This window comes from Girardinichthys multiradiatus, chromosome 24, assembly GCF_021462225.1.
Source record: "Girardinichthys multiradiatus isolate DD_20200921_A chromosome 24, DD_fGirMul_XY1, whole genome shotgun sequence".
Taxonomy (NCBI): Eukaryota; Metazoa; Chordata; class Actinopteri; order Cyprinodontiformes; family Goodeidae; genus Girardinichthys; species Girardinichthys multiradiatus.
In genome coordinates, this window is record NC_061816.1 from 1,471,065 (window position 1) to 1,490,827 (window position 19,763).

Genomic DNA, 19,763 nt, shown 5'->3' on the forward strand with positions numbered 1-19,763 from the left:
CAAGGTTGCCTTATACCACCACAAACAAAAGCTAAACACCGTGAAATTAACAATATTTAGGTTGTTTTATCCTAAACTAATTTTCTCTGCCCAGACACAACCTCTTATGTGGACCATTCTGATGAACAGAAGTGAAGAAAGGTCTAAGTCCACGTTTCATCCCAAGCTGAGGCACAACAATGTGAGAGATGAGCAGCCAGAGGCGACAATATATCAAACAATATGTATATGATCCATAACAAACATAGATTTCTAGAATGAAACTCATCTCTATAATAATTCAACAAAATTCTAGAATAGTATGACACAAGATAGCAACTTATTACATGACAAGTTTTGTTATTCTTTAGGATTTTTTACCTTGTTTTCTGGTTGATAATATTCTTGTGGACTTTAATGCAATGTATCACCATAACAAAGTCACAGTTGTTTACAAGGACAACTCAAAAGCTCAAACACCCAAACTGCGACCCAAAGAGCTAACAAGGAACCCGTGTCATTGCACCAAAGGAGGGGAGAGGGTTTGGTGGGGATGGGGAGTTTATCAGGTGTTCGGGGATTTAATCCATCTTTTTCATCGACCACAATAGATGTATGATCTCTAGCAAAAAAAGATCAACACACTTGAAGCACAACTAGGACCCAACCCAGAGCATTGTGGAATTAGCTAGATCCAAGATGGCGCTATACATGGCCATCTCTGTATTTTTTTTTTTTTTCCTGTATTTGTACTGTACTTTGCAGTTGTGCTACAGGTACTTCTAACCAGACAGCAACTCCTAAGAATCAGTCAGTCCTCTCTGAGTAACTCTTCTCCGGTTTCCACCCATTCAGAGATTTTTTTGAAATCCTGGTTGGAAGTGCAGTTGCTCTTTGTGGGAAGTACTGGAGAACCAGACTGGGAAATGTGCAGGTATGCTTGTCAAGCTCTGACAGGACTGCAAGCTCTGCTTTTGTGTATCTACCTGGCGAATATCAGCTACTTCGCAAACTAAACGAGCAAGATGCTCTTCCTCAGCATAAGAAACTGGGATTTCCACAGATATGCCGTCCTTAGCGGACTGACCTAATTACAGATGTGGAAGAACCAACACCAAGACTCCCCCATCATTGTTCTCCAATATTTTACAGCACAAATCTCACTTATGAACTTCCTAAATACAGAGAGCTCAACCAGAGATGCTAACACTCTTGACCACTGATACACAGTTTGAAAGGATACCTACTGCCCTGTGCCCTGAACAGCTTCAGGACTCTGAACACCATCTGCTTCAGCTCACACAAACCAACAGAAATAAAGAACTTGTAAGCCTGCGGTAAGGACTATAAAGAAGTGGACAGAGGAATTAAAGCAGAAGGTACCGGCGTGCTTTGAATGCATCGATTGGAGTGTTTTTTTAAGCTGCAGCCACTGACCTCAACAAACTCATTGACACAATGACATCATAAACCAGTTTTGGTGAGGACATTTGTGTGTCCACCAAGACATTTTGCACATACAACAACAGCAACCACACCTGTTCATACACACATTAACACACTGACAGTGGTAAGCTACATTGTAACATCGGCACTATCGAGCCCTCTGACCATCATCAATTTTTGTCTTCTGTAAATTCTAGTGTGTTGGTTTAGACCTGACATAAAAGGTAAAGTTTTTAGGTTTGACTCCTGTGTGGCTTCTCATGTGGTTGTTTAAATTTGACTTGGAGAAAAATGTTTTTCCACAAACATCACAACCAAAGGGTTTCTCTCCTTTGTGGATTCTCATGTGTCTGTTTAAAAGTGACATGTAGGCAAATCTTTTTCCACATGGATCACAACCAAAGGGTTTGACTTCTGTGTGGATATTCGTGTGTCTGCTTAAAACTGGTTTCAACGCAAATCTTTTTCCACATACATCACAACCAAAGGGTTTATTTTCTTTGTGGATTCTCATGTGGCTGTTTAAATATGACTTTTGGTTAAATCTTTTTCCACATGCATCACAACCAAAGGATTTCTCCCATGTGTGAGTTTTTATATGGTACTTTAAAGTAGTTTTTTGGTTAAATCTTTTCCCACAAACATCACATCCAAAGGGTTTGTCTACTGTGTTGATTTGCATGTGTATGTCCAGTCCTTCATAAACAAATTCAAACTCAGTGTTCCAACATTCAGCAAAAGAAAAACCAAAAGCCCAACAATTAGTGTCATGGCAGATTATGTAGGTACACCTATGATGCTACGGCAAGGGGGAGCCAGGACGACAGGTTAGGGAGGGAATGTATCATCATCCCCACCATTTTAAAGGACTTTAACCTTCAGGGCAGCTGACCTCAAAGATTACGACTGGACATAGGGTGACCACATCCTGCCCCAGCTGAATCTATTTTCTAATGTGCTCTCTGTAAATAATGTGTTAAGGGTCTTGTGGTGTGGACTGTTCGCGACCGTAAGTCGCCAGTGGTGCAGTGTCTGGTTCAAATCTCCACTAGGCCTGGATCATCCTAAAAAGCTTAGCTGTTATATACTCTCTAATCCCTGAAAAATATAGAAAAAAACACATACATACATCCTGTTAGTTATTTCAAAATAAATCACCGGTAACTGGATTTATCTGTATTATATATATTTATATATTTACATTGGAAATTACATTTGTTGTATCAGAGAGAGTTAAAAAGATTGAATGACCTGATGACAAAAGATCTTCTCAGCTGCTCCATTCTTGAGTACAACGAGCAGAGACTCCAACTATTGCTGCAGCTACTCTTCTGACCAGCCAGAAGGCTGAGAAGAGGGTTTCTGTTGTTGTCTATTATTGCTCTGAGAGTAAATTAGAACCAGAGATAATCACTACATATCAGCTGCTGTGGAACTATCACAGGAACTAAGAACAGGTGTGGCAAGGAGACATGGAGGCATAAGGGACAGGTGGAACTAATTAACAATAAAGGAAAACATAAACCTAAGCACAGTTAACACAAAAACACAAACCAAGTCCAAGGATGTCATACCATGACAATATTGTTTTTGTGTTAGTACATTCCTCCTGCACGGTGGCGCAGTTGGTAGCACTGTTGCCTTGCAGCAAGAAGGTCCTGGGTTCGATTCCCGACCGGTGGTCTTTCTGCATGGAGTTTGCATGTTCTCTCCGTGCATGCGTGGGTTCTCACCAGGTACTCTGGCTTCCTCCCACAGTCCAAAGACATGCCTGTTAGGTTAATTGGTAGCTCTAAATTGCCCTTAGGTGTATGAATGAGTGTGTGCATGGTTGTTTGTGTGTTGCCCTGCGATGGACTGGCGTCCTGTCCAGGGTGTACCCCGCCTCTCGCCCATAGACTGCTGGAGATAGGCACCAGCTACCCCGTGACCCACTATGGAATAAGCGGTAGAAAATGATTGACTGACATTCCTCCCCATTAATCAAAGTACAAGAAATTACATTTTTCTCTCGTCTTTGTTTTTCCAGCCGGATAAAAAAGGAGGAATTCTTTCCCATCTTCTGTCCACTCGGCCCTTGATCTGACAAATGCTCCTTGGGCTTCATTAAGGTAAATCTGGTCTAATTGAGTCTGTAGATCAGAGATTTATATCTTGTCGTCTTCTGATCAATTCAGTTGAGAGGAATAATCCATCAATGTTTTAACCAAACTGTTTTCCTTCTCCCTTTTATCCAATTCTAGTCTTTTAATAAAGGTAATTCCCATTTTTGTATTTGGGAAAGGTAGTTGTTATTATTATTAATATTTTGGATCAACTCTTTAATTTTCCCCCCTCCTTGAACCGCCACCTTAACGTGGTGGAGGGGTTTGAGTGCTCAAATGATCCTAGAGGCTATATTGTCTGGGGCCTAAATGCCCCTGGTAGGGTCTCCCATGGCAAACAGGCTCTAGGTGATGGGTCAGACAAAGAGTGGTTCAAGAATCCCTCATGAGGACCAAAATATCGAGGCACGTGACGTCGCCCGGTACGGCGGAGCCGGGTCCCACCCTGGAGCCAGGCCTGGGGTCGGGACTCGTCAGAGAGCGCCTGGTGGCCGGGTTGCTCCTCGCGGGACCCGGCCAGGCCAAGCCTGAACGGGAGATGCGAGGCCATCTCCCAGTGGGCCCACCACCTGCAGGGGGAACCGTGAGGGAGCGGTGCAAAGAGGATTGGGTGGCAGACAAAGGTGGAGACCTCAGTGGCCCGATCCCCGGATGATTAGGCTGGCTCTAGAGACGTAGAATGTCACCTCGCTGGGGGGGAAGGAGCCTGAGCTTGTGCGGGAGGTCGAGACATATTGACTAGAAATAGTCGGGCTCGCCTCCACGCACAGCGTGGGCTCTGGAACTCATCTCCTTGAGAGGGGTTGTACTCTCTTCTACTCTGGAGTGGCCCACGGGGAGAGGCGGCAGGCTGGTGTGGGTTTGATTGTTGCCCCCCAGCTCAGCCGTCTCGTGTTGGGGTTTACCCCAGTGGATGAGAGGGTCGTATCCCTGCGCCTTCGGGTTGGGGAGAGGTCTCTGACTATCATTTCAGCCTACGGGCCGAGTGGTAGTGCAGAGTACCCGGCCTTCTTGGCGTCCCTGTCGGGGGTGCTGGATAGTGCCCCTCCCGGGGACTCCATTATTCTGCTGGGGGACTTCAACGCCCACGTGGGGAACGACAGTGACACCTGGAGAGGCGTGATCGGGAGGAATGGCCTCCCCGATCTGAATCCGAGCAGTGTTTTGTTATTGGACTTCTGGGCTAGTCACGATTTGTCCATAACAAACACCATGTTCAAACATAAGGGTGTCCATCAGGGCACTTGGCACCAGGACACCCTAGGCAGGAGGTCGATGATCGACTTTGTTGTCGTATCATCAGACCTTCGGCCGCATGTTTTGGACACTCGGGTGAAGAGAGGGGCTGAGCTGTCCTCTGATCACCATCAGGTGGTGAGTTGGATCCGCTGGAGGAGGAGAAAGCCGGACAGACTTGGCAGGCCCGAGCGCATAGTGAGGGTCTGCTGGGAACACCTGGTGGAGCCCTCGGCCAGGGATGTATGACCCGGTCCCGGATAAGCGGAAGACGACTAGTAGGAGTACGAGTACGGGTAAAAGGGATCATGTTGTACCATGGATACTGTTACACAAAGAGGTCAGGGTGGACTGAGAAAATGGTCATTCCTAAAGAAATCAAACTGATGCTGCAGAACTATGAAGATCAGAACAGACGGAGGTCAGGTTCTTTGTAGACTGGAAGCTGCTGATTATAAAGCAAGTAAAACTGACACTGCAGCACCATGGACAGTGGCACTAGAGGATGTCATGTTCAAAGTGGACGGGAAAACTGCTCCTCAATAGGAAAATTAACCTAATACTGCAGCAGCATCAACAGTGGCATGAGCTGCGGTCAGATGCTGGTTAGTTTACTGATTAATAATAAAGGGCTGGTCGGAGGAGGACAAGGTGAGGGTCAATGCAAGACAAGTCAAGTTTATTTGTATGGCAAATTTGAGCAACAAGGCAATTCAAAGTGGTTTACATGATGAAAAAAGGAAACTCTTCACCAACATAGAAGACAACACAACGATGGGGTCTGTAGGTGTGCGTTGATAGACCTTGGAGGCATGGAGAAGCACCTGGTAGACAAACAACCATACAGACTCAAACACAGTGTTGCATATTCAATTCAGTTTATTTATACAGCACCAATTCACAACTAGTCTCATCTCAAAGAACTTTCCACACAAACCTGTCAAATTCATTTCCAATTAGACAAGAAATCAGAATAAACTAGATTCATATGAAGATAATTCAATCATGAAGAGATCAGTTTCAATAATGATCCAACCTGATCCTCACTGGAATACAAGACAGTCTGTTGGCCAACAGTTATCTATGTAAGGGAGCCTAGCCAACTGCATCAAGACCTTGACTGTGATTTTGTTATGTGTTAACTGATCAAATAAGTTTTTCTAATCAATATGTTTGAAAAACAACAACAAAAAACTACTCACTTTTTTAGTCAGATACTGGTTAAGTATCAATGGTTCTCTACCAGGCCAGAGTTCACCCAGTCACTTCATTGTCCACTCTGTCATCTCCAGGTTTTATGAAACCAACTATTTTCACAGGTTAAAAAATCATGTGATTTATTTACAAGAAAACTGCTGTCAAATACTTTTAGTTGGAAGATTAAATATATTCAGAATCAGATTGCATATAGAAAAGAAGGTGGAACTATTGGATAAAAAACTTTTTCCATTATTCAACACATATGATAAGAAGGGGGAAAACAACAAGGTGGACATATCTTATTTGCTTGTATATTATCTGCTTAAAGTGAATCATTGAAAAAAGGAGCTGAAGATCTACTTAATAGAATCAATATGGAATTAAACAGACATTTGGAAGTCTAAACGCCACTTTACTGTGATATTAATTGTTCCGCAACAAGAAGCCCAACAGATTTATTTTCACAAGTGGAGCAGGCACAAGACATGCTGCACCGCCCCATCCACCCAACTGCAGCCCAGAACAGTTAAAGTTCCTTAAAACATTCATTCATATACAATTTATTGATCTACAGCTTAATTCAATTCAACCTTGCTTTTATAGCTCCTTTTAAAACCAAGACATAAACACAAAGATACTGCAGCAAGACTAATTAATAAAGGAGTCAGGAAACATTAAAACAATTTCTTTTAAAGTAAGACTAATTTGCTAAGAAAATATAAAACAACCATAATTAAAGTAAAAAATAGGACAAAAAGTTAAAAACTGACAAATAAGGTACATTGATTTTTTTCAGCTACTAACCAACAGTCTTTACATATTATTAATGAAAAGGTTCAACTTCATGGCAGAGCTTTGTCATTAATGAAGCAGGTAGGGTAAAGAGAGCTCTATAAACTATAACCAATAATCGTGCCACATCTGCCATTTGTGACTTTTATAGACTTAATACAAACTCCATGTAGAGGTGCAACTTTAACAGTTTTAAAGAAGTTTGTCAAAGTGGAGTTCAGTGTTTTGTTGCTTCTGAGGCAAAAGAAGGGAAAAGACAGCTTCTGGTTGGATTAAAACCCTTGTTTTGAAAAATAAACTTTCACTTTAAAACTGTATTATAATCTTTACTGAGGAAAGCTTGGGATATTCACAGATAATCATAAAACAAGTCTGAAAGACATCCAACACAGAGAAGCAACATAAATTAAATGGAGTAAACGGGTCAAATATTACATTGAATAAAGGATTCACTCCATGTTTCATCACAGATTGCTGTAAACACACTGATGATATGAAATTTATTACAGCTAAAGCTAACAGAATGTTTTGATATAACTGCATGGTTAACAAATGTTGTTGTGCAATAATATGCTGATGTTATTTTATATTTAATTAAATAACCAGCCTTTCAAGTATTGTCCTGTGAATACCAGCTGAATATGGTGGTGATATTAGAACAATAGATGAAAGAGTGATTTGAGCACTGGCATTACTGAACAGCAAACTCTGCATACATATGGAATCAATTCACTGCACCTTCTCTTCAAAATGTAAGAATTTAACACAAAAAAAAAAACAACTAAGTTAAAATATGTTAATTAAAAAATACTTGACTACAACTATTCAACTAAAACTACCAAACAAAATAAAGAAATACAGAAACTAATGAAACTATATACAAATAAAAGATAAAAGGGGACCAATAAAATTGATGCAATGATGTCATAGTTCAGTGTTGATATTCAGGTTTAAGGACCAGGATTTATTTTGAGGAATCTGGAATGAGGTTAAATTAGTTTTAAAAGTACTTAAGGGCAACAACTGGTATATGTTAAAACAACCAGTCACAACACAAAACGGAAGGTAAGTAAAACATTATTTTAATAAAATTATTTTCAAAAGAATAATTTCCTAAATTAGAAATCTATAACCTTTTGGGACAATTGATTTTCAATGGTATGTAATTATTCTTCAGCACATGGTTGAACAGAGTTATTACCACTTAAAATGGAAGTGAGAAACTTTATGTGAAGACGCCAGGGGGCGAACCGCCAATGGACGGATAGAGAGATGTGGTGATTCACATCTAGGTCACCAGCTGCTAAGACAAAGAAAATACCTTATTCAATAATTGTATACGTTATTTTAAATACCATACAATACAAATATTAATGTGTATACAAGCATTGATGGTGCGTTACCCAACGATTACAAAGCGAATGAGACAAGCTCTGTTGTAAACAAAGCTGTATACCATGTTTATAAGCAAGGCTATTAGCCTGTTAGCCGCTAGCAAAGACAACCTTTAGCATGTTTTAAGCAGTACTGGAACACATTTTTAGCAGGTTAGTTCAAAGCGATTAAACAAAAACACAAATAAAATGGAGCAAAATTCCATTATTGGACCATCACTGTTTAAAACATCTCATTGAAATAACGTTTGTTTCAACTTTAAAACACAGAACAAATAAAACTAGCCTTAAGGCTTCGAGGCCTGTTCAGATTAGCTTCACCAGGTAGCCTCATACCACCACAAGCAAAAGCTAAACACAATGAAATTAACAATATTTAGGTTGTTTTATCCTAAACTAATTTTCTTTAACAAGACACTGCCTCTTAAGTGGACTGTTCTGATGAACAGAAGTCAAGGACATTCTAAGGGCGTTAAGTTGCCCTGTCAGCCCATGAGTCTCACCTTAGATGGCAGTCCAGAACCATGCCCAGGTACTTCTAGCATTAGTCTCAATTTGATCTCCATCGATGATGGTTGGGGAGAATGACTGAAGATTCCTGAAGTCAATAGCAACTTGAATTTTTTGCACCAATTAGTGAAAAGGCCTGAACTACTCCATGCTCCTCTCCTTTGTCGTCTAAAAGGGACATGTCGTCAGCATATTTAATTAAATGTCTATTAGGGAAAGTTCTTTTGCAGGAGTTTGAGTACAAGGTGAATAACAATGAAGATAAAACACATCCCTGAGGATAGCTTGTGCTGGTAATTGTTTTGTCAGAGAGTGTTGAACCTGCTGGACTCTACCTATTAAAAAGTCTGTAATCCATAAAACCAACCTATGAGCGATGAAACACTCTCATTTAAATCTGTTAAAACCCTAGGCTGAATGGTGGCCCTGGCAAACATAACTAGCAATGGGTTTGTCTTTTCTGTAAATTCTATCATCCTGGTTTAGATTTGACTTGAAGGTAAAGTTTTTACCACATTCATCACAACCAAAAGGTTTCTCTCCAGTTTGGATTCTTGCGTTTGTTCTATTGTGACTTGAAACCAAAAAAGTCCACATAAAGATCTTAACCAAAGGGTTTATTTCCAGTGTGAATTCTCATGTGTCTGTTTAATAGTGACTTGGTGATCAATCTTTTTCCACATGCATCACAACTAAAAGGTTTGTCTCCTGTGTGAATTCTCATGTGCGTTTAAATGTGACTTGGAGACAAATCTTTTTCCACATGCATCACAACTAAAAGGTTTGTCTCCTGTGTGAATTCTCATGTGCGTGTTTAATAGTGACTTGGTGATAAATCTTTTTCCACATGCATCACAACTAAAAGGTTTGTCTCCTGTGTGAATTCCCATGTGTGTGTTTAAATATGACTTGGAGACAAATCTTTTTCCACATGCATCACAACTAAAAGGTTTGTCTCCTGTGTGGGTTCTCATGTGTTTGTTTAAATCTGACTTGGTGATAAATCTTTTTCCACATGCATCACAACTAAAAGGTTTGTCTCCTGTGTGAATTCTCATGTGTGTGTTTAAATCTGACTTGAAGACAAATCTTCTTCCACAAGCATCACAACTAAAAGGTTTGTCTCCTGTGTGAATTCTCATGTGTCTGTTTAAATCTGACTTGGAGACAAATCTTCTTCCACAAGCATCACAACTAAAAGGTTTGTCTCCTGTGTGGATTCTCCTGTGGTTGTTTAAATCTGACTTCCAGGAAAATCTCTTTCCACATGCATCACAGGCGAAGGGTTTGCCCCCTTTGTGTATTTGCATGTGTGCGTTTAATTGTGACTTCTGCACAAATCTCTTTCCACATGCATCACAACTAAAAGGTTTGTCTCCTGTGTGAATTCTCATGTGTGTGCTTAAATATGACTTGGAGACAAATCTTTTTCCACATGCATCACAACTAAAAGGTTTGTCTCCTGTGTGGGTTCTCATGTGTTTGTTTGAATCTGACTTGGTATTAAATCTCTTTCCACATGCATCACAACTAAAAGGTTGATCTCCTGTGTGAATTCTCATGTGTGTGTTTAAATCTGACTTGAAGACAAATCTTCTTCCACATGCATCACAACTAAAAGGTTTGTCTCCTGTGTGGATTCTTATGTGTTTGTTTAAATCTGACTTGGAGACAAATCTTCTTCCACATGCATCACAACTAAAAGGTTTGTCTCCTGTGTGAATTCTCATGTGGTTGTTTAAATCTGACTTCCAGGAAAATCTTTTTCCACATGCATCACAACTAAAAGGTTGATCTCCTGTGTGGATTCTCATGTGTGTGTTTAAATATGACTTGAAGGAAATTCTTTTTCCACATGTATCACAACTAAAGGGTTTGACTCCTGTCTGAATACTGATGTGTTTGCCTAAACTTGACTTGTAGGTAAATCTTGTTCTAGATGCTTCACAACTAAAAGGTTTGTCTCCAGTGTGGACTTTTGTGTGCCTTTTGAGATCTCGTTTCAAGTTAAACCTTTTACCACATTCACCACAGTTAAAATCTTTACTACCCGTCTGAAACTTCGTCAGTGAATCTATGTTTTTCTTTTCTCTGAAACATGTCTCATTACCAGAACAATCTGAAGACGTTAATCTTGGACGACATGTCATGTGACTCTGAAGAGAGCGTCTGTTAGCAAATTTTCCTCCACACTCAGTGCAGCTCAAAGATTTGTTGACAGCGTTTCTGCCTGATCTTGAAGTCCTGCTCTCCTTCCAATCATCCTCACTGTCTTCAGTTTCAGAGTCTGATAAGGGTTCAAGCTCAGATTTATGATGCTTCACATCATCATCCTCTTCATCATCCTCACTATCTTCAGTTTCAGAGTCTGATAAGCGTTTAAGCTCAGATTCATGATGCTTCATATCATCATCCTCTTCATCATCCTCACTGTCTTCAGTTTCAGAATAGTTGGAAGAGCCTCCATGAATATTTAGATCTGGGTTCCTGCTGGATACTGATGTTCCACAGTCCTCTTCTTTCATTTCTACTTTTATCTGGTCAGTTGAGATGCTTCTTGGAAGATCTCTGTCTTCTGTTTGGTGTTGATGAACCTGAGAGAGCAGAGGTTTCTCTTCATCCTCTTCACTCTTCATATCAACAACAGTTACTGGAAACCTGGTATCATCAGTCTCCTTCTTCACATTCAGTTGCTCTCCATCCTGGCTGGTCCAGATTCCTTCACTTTCCTCCTTTATGTGGAGGAGCTCCAGCTCCTGCTGGTCCATATCAGGACTCTGTTCTTCAGAAGCCTCTTCTTTAACATCTGCAGACATCATTGAAACACTTTATATGCACAATGAACAACTTTATCTTGACAATGTTACAAAGATGATAAGATTAAAACTAGAGAAAAGAATCTGATAAATATTATCAGTGAACAGTACAGTAGATAAAATCAGAGGCCACAATGGTGTGATAACCTGGACTGTAAATATATTGGTTTCACGGTGTCATGGTTTAACACTAGAACTCCCAGGGCCGTCAATTTGACGGGTTTGAAAGTTTGACATGCCATAACTCTGGTTTATTAAAACTCTTATCTTCCTGGCATCCTGACATTTTCTAAACCTGTGTCTTGTGTATTCCCATGTCTCTATTTAAAGATCTAAGTATTTCTACCTCTAACTACCACAGGCACTATTTTGACGGCCCTATTATTTACATTGATATTTTTTTTCCCGCGGCTGAGTATACGCGCGTGCGTTACCTAGCAACCGCCACTCTAGAACGTAGTCTGAGAAGGAGATTGTTGGCATCCTACAAATAGCTTCTAGAAGGATGTTTTCTGAGGCATTGGAAATGCTTCAAAAATTAGATGATCGTGATTCTGGGGTTGAGAGGGATTCTGACGGTTCTTGGTCAGCATTCAGTTCCAGTGACAGCGGGTCAGAGAGTGAGCCTCCCCCGGCTAAAAAACACGAGTCGTCCCGTTAGCAAGAAGTTGTGGCTCATTATTTCAAGGTAGTAAAAGACTAGCCTATGTAACAATTTTATCATTTTAGGCTATAGTTTACAGATTAGTAAACTAATAATATATAAACTATAGCAACAGTGCCACAATCAGCGCAGGTTCAGAGACAGGGAGACGAGCCAGGTGATCAGTGCCCAGCTATAAACCCAGCAATCCAGCTGGCAGGAGAAAAACTACAGATCAAGATACTGATGATGGACAAAGAAATAAACAATAAGTTAGGTTATTGATATAGTAGCCCAAGAACAACAATCTATTCTGCGCTTTACAGCGTTTTCATCGCAAGACGAGTGCACACCTGGGAAGGAGAAGGAAATAGGAAAGGATGGCGCTGTGTGGACAGTAGTAGGGGAGGAAGAAAGTAGAGGGAGGCGTCAGAGCCAGAACATATAGACAGAGCGCCAGATCCAAGATGCCCAGACCGCGTTCCTCTGATTGGTGGATGCCAAAATGCTCATCCTGGCTGAGGCCCGCAGAGGAGATGATTTCTCCTGGGACATGAGTGTGGATGAGCTGAAGGCATTTTTAGTGCTAGTTTATGTCCGCGAAGTGAAAGGGGGGCGTAACATGGAGCTGTCCAGCTTTTGGTCAGATTAGTAAAGCTTTTTTTTTTTAAATGAACCCGCTACTCTGTATTATTTTTCAGTACTATTTTTAAATAATAATAAAACATAATAGTTTTTGATCAAATACTATTAATTCTTGTCAAAACCATCATTTTATAGTGTGCAAGAAAACCTCTAACATTCTGATCAATGTAATGTGATGACATCATCACCGCCTCGCATCCAGAATGCTCGCCATCAAATTGACGGGCTTGGGAGTTCTAGTGTTAATTACCATATTCTAAAACACAAATGTATATAGTAATTTAAATGTGTTAATTTAAAGCTGAAAAAGAATAGTTATTACATTGTTGATAAAAATACCGTATGTTTATTATTTTGTACATAATATATAAAGCTTTTTTTGTTATTTTTGAGGATTTTCAATTACTTCGGATACTTTTATTAAAAGCTTCATGCTTTTGATTGGTTATGATTTTAATCAGATTTTCTTGAATCTCTTTACTCCTGCCTTACAGGTACATGCTTTCATCATGCTGAGCTGTGCTTTACATTAGATTATAACTGCGTTATCTAACCTCTTATCCAACCAGGTCCCTGAACAACTGACCATTAACAGAGTTTATCTACAGCCACTTCAGTGATATATTTCTTCCTGATTGGGAATAATACTCTCCTCCATTTGAGGATCTCCTTTGGAAACTAGTCAATGACGCTGAAGTTCGTTCCCCGTAGCTCTCTACCCCGACTCCTGACCTGCTCTTTCTGCTTGTAGTGCCTGAATTTCACTACAAATGGCCGAGGCCGGTTGTTGTCGGGCTTCTTACCTCCGAGCCAGTTAACACGATGGAATGTGATGTTTTTAACCTCGTCACTTGGGAGTTTTAGTTGACTTTGGAGAAATTTCCAGATAGTGGATTCAGCATCCTCCTCTGCCCGTTCTGGGATGCCGGAGAAGACAAGGTTGTCCCACATGCCCCAAGCTTGTATATTCAGGATGGTTTCCCTCATTTCTTTGTTTCAGACAGCTGCATCATTCCATCGGTACGTTTCTTTACCTTATCCCTCAGCGTTTGTTTCTTGGCTGTGAGCGAAGCTTGTTGTTTGTGGCTGAACTCCAGAGATTCCCTCAGAGCTTGAAAATTCCTTGTGGAGAACCTCCACCAGGGTAAGACGAGCATCAAGGCTGGGTAGCTTCTTGCCAGTAGAGTCCAGGACATCAGCGTAGCTTTTCTCTGGAGAGATAGTGGAGGTGCTGGCCGAGCATTCTGAACGGGGGTATCTTGATGCTTGTGTGGTCATGGATGCAGATTTTTGTATTTTGCCCATTACTATGTTGTCAAAACATTTGTCAACCTAGCTCTCCAGGCTGTCTAAGGTTTCCTCTTCCAATTTGTTTTGTTGGGAAATATGAGACAGTGGTTAGTATTTTAAACGTTTCTATGTTGGGCTTCAATTTATTGGCTTGTTTTACTTGAGTTATTACTTGAGCACAGCTCTCACGAGATCCCAGCCACTCATCATGTCCTCACGTTCATGCTTCTCACTTAATACTTCCAATTATTAAGTGCAAGCAGCCAAACAATCACATTTTCATAGTTTATTCTGAATATCTAAACACGGTGGGTGATTTTGGATATGAATAATACATTATATATTAATTATGATTGTTAAATTCTATTTTTTTCTAAATATTCATAATCATATAATCATAATTTCAAAACATGCCATTCAAACACACACACACACATCCTTGTACTTCTATCTTCATGAGGACTTTCAGTTACTTCCATTCATTATCCTTGATTTCTTGGGCCTAAACTCAATTCATACCCTAGTCCTAAACCTAACATCTGTCCCAAAATCAGAAATTGAAAAAGTGAGGACCAGGAAACGTCCACAATTTGTTAAAATGTCATCACTTTACGATAAAAATACAAAAAATGGTTCTTAATCAGCAGCAAGTACAAGTACACACACACACAAGGCCAGTACATCCATACATCGATGTGGAACCTTGGGAATAAGCACCTCTTGCCCAAGGTGATATCTACCTGTAGGAGGTCTGGAGCTGGAATTAAATATCAGGATAAATACTATCCCCAACACGTGCACCAACTCTGGGCTGCACACACCCGTGTCCTCAGGTGCAACAGAACCAGCCTCTCTCTGACCTTCATAATGTGGGAGGTCAGAGCTATGGGTCTATAGCCATGAAGTCCTTTAGGATTGGCACTGGGACCAGACATGATGTTTTCCATAGCTCTGGAACTCTTTGTTGCTTCAGGCTCATAACAAAGGGGTACTGCAGCACTCCACTCAGCTGACCCGCACAAGCCTTCAGAACCCTTGGTCTGATACCGTCAGGACCAGGAGATTTCCGAGGGTGAAGCTTTTAAAGCTCTCTACGCACCTGGTCAACAGAGATATCAAAGCTACATGCAGAAGATAAATGAGGAGGGGGAGTCAGACCCAGGACCTTCGGGCTACCGCTGAGAGGTAGTTGATGTAACAACGAAGCAGAATTAAAGTTGCTACTGGGGTGGGACATTCAAACCTGTTTTAAATTTTAGTGCCCAGATGTCACTAAGACAATCAAGGAGAGGCTAATCAGAAACATTATGTTTTAAAGGGAAATAGACTTGACAGTCATCAGCACAAAAATAAAACACAACCTCAGGGCACCAAGAATGGAGCCTTGAGGTACCCCCCAGGGGAGGTAAAATCATCCACCATAACCCAGAAACTCCTATCAGAGAAGTAGGACCTGAACCATTAAAGAGCTGAGCCAGTGATGCCCACCCACTGCTCCAGTCTGGAGATGAGAACGTTATGTTCCACTGGATCAAAAGCAGCTGGTAAATCTAAAAGCAGTTCCCAGAATCCGTTGTTAAGAATACATCATCAAAAATCCCTAAAAGAGCCGATTCAGTGGTAAGTTTTAAACCCAGACTGGAACACTTCCATAATCATATATTTATCCAGTAAGGCTTCAGCTGGTTGTAAACTGTTGTTTCAAAATTTTGGACAGAAAAGGGTAACTTGGAGATCGGCCTAAAGCTTAACAAAGCAAAATGATTGAGGCCAGATTTCACAATAGTATGTTTAAAATTGTTCTGCTCCACGCTGGAGGTCAAACTACTATTAATAACTTTAAGGATAAAGAGGCCAATAGAAGAAGAAAACTCCTTAAGACGACGTGGAGGAAGAACATCACAGGGGGAGCCAGATGGTTTTCTACTGATAACCAGTGTCTCTAGAGAGGAAAGGAAATAAGGCTCCCAGTGATCAAAGACTGCGAGGCAGGTGACCAAGATGGACGGGTCATAGGAGGGAAGAGAAATACAGGCCCTAATGTCAACCTTGTCCAAGAAATTAAGAAACTAATTACAGAGTTTTCTGGAAGCTTCCAGAAGAACAGGTTCATGCACATTAAGAGCAGAGTTAAAGGAGACATCTGCAAAATCCTCTTTTTTAGCCTTTAAATACATTTTGTTGTGAACTTTGAGTCTGTAGGAGAGCAGAACAGTTTAATTTAGTCTCTCCAGGTTCTGCGTAGATATCTTTATATTCTGTTTGCGTCGTATTTTCCCATCAGTTTCAGCTCACGAAACGCCTCATTTCTTCGTCCTTTTTGTGAAGCAAATCTACTTTTGATCATAAAAGACAACCAGATGCACCAGACTGTTAGCTGCCAGACAGGAGACACACACACAAACAAATCCTTACTCTTGATAGGAGCTGCAGTTAATGGAAACCTGGTATCAGTCTCCTCCTTCACAGTGAGCTGCTCTCCTTCCTGACTGGTCCAGAGTTCCTCCTGTTCCTCCTTTATCTGGAGGGACTCTGGCTCCTGCTGATCCACATCAGGACTCTGTTCTTCAGGAGCCTCTTCTTTAACATCTGCTGGCAGCACTGAAACACATTACATGCATTATGAACAACTTTAACTTCATGTTTCTAAGCTGGTAAAGATTCACATTAGAGAAAAACATCTGATCAGCAGTTTAGAGAAAACTGAACCTCAAGAACTGACAGTTTAGGTCATGTGCAGAATCTCATATTTAACCCCTGAATTAAATCACTATTATATAAAACATAATTGCCTGAGTTTTGCTGTGAAGCAAATGGTTTGTGACGTAGAGATTGTTCATATGAATACAGCACAGAGACCAGAAATAAACACATTTTATCATTTAGTGCAGTGATAAGAAAAAGGAGACATAATTTATCATAAACCAACAACTAGTTGTTCCTTAAACAATCCTTCAATGTGTGAAATATGCATCAGGCGGCATTAGTGGACAGTTTCTGAGGGAAATCCATCAGAACCCATGAGATCTATTCTATTTTATGATTAGTTGTAGCTTTAATTATTAAGTATCACTTTTATATCAGCTACATAAAACTAATTTAAAGACACAAACGTTACATGACCTTTTAAAAAAGACAACTTATAATTTCTGATAAATATCTACTATGTTAAAATGTGTTTTTATTTTTAAAGAACCTATTTTATTTTTAGGTTCTAAAATAATGAGGAAAAAAAGAGGATGGACACATTTTCCTCTATTGGATGTTGATATTTGTGGAAAATGATGTAAAAACATCACATAGTTTCTAACCTGATGACAAGAAAAATAGATGTTAGGAAAAGTCTGTGGAAATCTAAATAACTGCTAAAACCTGCATTTATTATTTTATCGTCATTTTTAAAAACATACACACATCAGATCCATTGACTTATATCGGCTCACTTCACCGCAGTTAGATGATCCTCTGTCGTTTCAAACTCTAATATTTCTGAGCTGGGCTCCAGAAGCTCCTGCTGATGTTTCACTATCCTAACAACGAGTTCTAATTCAGAGGAATAATCCACCAGCAGACTGAAAACGGCTCCTAAACTTTAACTACCATCCACACAGTTGGCATGAAGAAGGAAACATCCAAACCTAATCTGGGCTGGAAAACATCATCCATCATCTGGTGTCTCTTCCTCTGCTGCGTCCTGCCGCTGTTTGAGCTCCTGCTTCCCTCCAGTTTCTTTGACCAGATGTTCCTCAAGCTGCTGGACTTCTTTCCAGAGTTCATCAACTGCTGCTGCTGCAGCTCTCTTACAGCTTTATCAACACTCCCGCTTCTGGGCTGCTGACGAACAGGGAACAAAGGATGAAGAACCCGGAAGAGATCCACGTGTTTGGGAAGAGGGGGCGGGGCCAGCGGAACCGGAAATAAATGTATTGTTGTTATTATGTATTACTGTTGCACGTGTGTTTTTACAATTGCTTCCAAACACGATGTTTCAAAGTGAATATTTCAAAATACGGAGGAAATTTGTTGAGACAAGGTAACAATTAAAATGCCGAGCAATGAGCCAGGAGGCCCCAAAGATTGAAAAACATTTGAACATTAGAACAAACTTCCAAGGAAACAAATATTTCTAGTTCTACCTGCTTTCTTGTTTCAACAGGTTTGGATATCATTTACATTTAGGTCAGAATCCTTGTAGACTGCAATAAAGGGAGATTTTAGTCTAGAAAAGTTGCATTTGTGCAAAATAATAATGGATAAGTGATTAATTCTCACAATTTCTGATCATATTTAGGGACATAACATGTTCAAATATCAGAAAAATACATTATCCACCTTATTCAGGATAAAGCAGAAAATACAGTACTGAGCAAAAGTTTTAGGCGGGTGTGAAAAAATGCTGTAAACAAAGAATGCTTTCAAAAATGGAAGTGTTAATCATTTATTTTCATCAACCAACAAAATGAAATGAATGAACAAAAGAGAAATCTAAATCAAATCCATGTGTGGTGTGACCACCCTTTGACTTGATGTGATTATGAATCTGAGAATATTAATTAATATTTAATATTAATATTTTATCAAATAATATTTCGGTCTGTTAAGGGTTGTCCTGTGAATACCAGCCCAGTAAGGCGATGGTATTAGGACAAAATAGAAAGGTGTGAGACGAGCTCTGACATTATTGAACAGCATAAACTCTGCACATATATGGAATGAATTCACACAATTTCTTAAAATACAAGAATTTATTAATAAAAATAAGTCAATTTAAAGTCAAACATATTTCAATCAACAAACTCTTTACTATGCTAAAACAATCCAACTAAACTACCAAGCAGAATTAAAGAATAACGAAAACTAATGGGCTATGTACAATATAAACAAGTTGATTAAAGATGATTGAAAATCATGACCGAAAGAGTGATGCAACATTACCATGCAATGTTTATGTTTGAGAACCAAGGATTATCTTGAAGAATCTGGAAATGAAGTTAAGTTAGTCTTGGAACCAACTTAGGCAATAATCAGCATCGTTATCAAATATTAAGAAAATAAATACTACAAATATGTGTCAAGATTTTTACAATCGAGTAGAAAAAAGGTACAATGATTATTTACAAATTTATACAGATGGTTCAAGAGATCCAAAAACTGAAGCAACTAGTGTAACAATTGTGATTCCTGAATTAAAGGTTAAGATTTCAAAAAGAACATCTAATTTTTTGAGTACATATGCAGTAGAATTATGTGCTATATTATTGGCTTTAGAATGGGTAGAGGATACCAGTATAAGCAAAATATTAGTTTGTAGTGATTCTATATCAGCATTATTAATCATAGAAAGGGGAAGTACAAGAAATCAACAAAACATACTTTATGAGATTATTTTTGTTCAGCATAGATTATGTGAACCAAACAAAAATATAGTAATAATATGGACTAATGCTCATATAGGTATTGTGGGTAATGAAAGAGCAGATAGGTTGGCTAAGGAAACTGTTAAAAAATAGACATTGATAAGCCAACCAAGTTGTTTAAATCTGAAGGTAAAAGTATAGTTTGGAAAGAAAGTAAGAAGTTATGGAAAATGAGGTGAGATAATGAGATAAAAGGGAGACATTTAGATAGGATTCAAAATACAGTTGATGTTACAAGAATGAGAGGATTAAATAGGAGGATGTAATTATAAATAGAATAAGAACTGGTC

General features: G+C 39.6%; 3 protein-coding genes across 8 annotated transcripts in view; 1 reads left to right on the forward strand and 2 right to left on the reverse strand.

Moving 5' to 3' along the window:
- Positions 1 to 19,763, reverse strand: part of LOC124861401 (NACHT, LRR and PYD domains-containing protein 4C-like) — a 609,184-nt gene that overhangs the window by 486,277 nt on the left and 103,144 nt on the right. The window lies entirely within an intron of this gene.
- The window catches only part of LOC124861391 (NACHT, LRR and PYD domains-containing protein 3-like), a 923,911-nt gene that overhangs the window by 94,272 nt on the left and 809,876 nt on the right, over positions 1 to 19,763 (forward strand). The window lies entirely within an intron of this gene.
- On the reverse strand, positions 5,464 to 18,004 carry LOC124861430 (oocyte zinc finger protein XlCOF6-like). Of its 3 annotated transcripts, XR_007036617.1 has the most exons (5): positions 17,695 to 18,004; positions 16,472 to 16,657; positions 10,773 to 11,468; positions 5,969 to 6,073; positions 5,464 to 5,590 (listed from the first exon to the last, which is right to left on the reverse strand). XR_007036617.1 is itself a non-coding variant. In XM_047355211.1 (4 exons), exons 1-4 carry the CDS (start codon positions 17,831 to 17,833, stop codon positions 6,021 to 6,023), a joined length of 1,074 nt encoding a protein of 357 aa, XP_047211167.1. In that variant the 5' UTR covers positions 17,834 to 18,004; the 3' UTR covers positions 5,628 to 6,020. The 3 variants fall into 3 exon arrangements, 2 of the variants coding, with proteins under 2 accessions (XP_047211167.1, XP_047211166.1); XM_047355211.1 differs by lacking the exon at positions 5,464 to 5,590 and having other exon boundaries at positions 5,628 to 6,073; XM_047355210.1 differs by lacking the exon at positions 5,464 to 5,590 and having other exon boundaries at positions 5,628 to 11,468.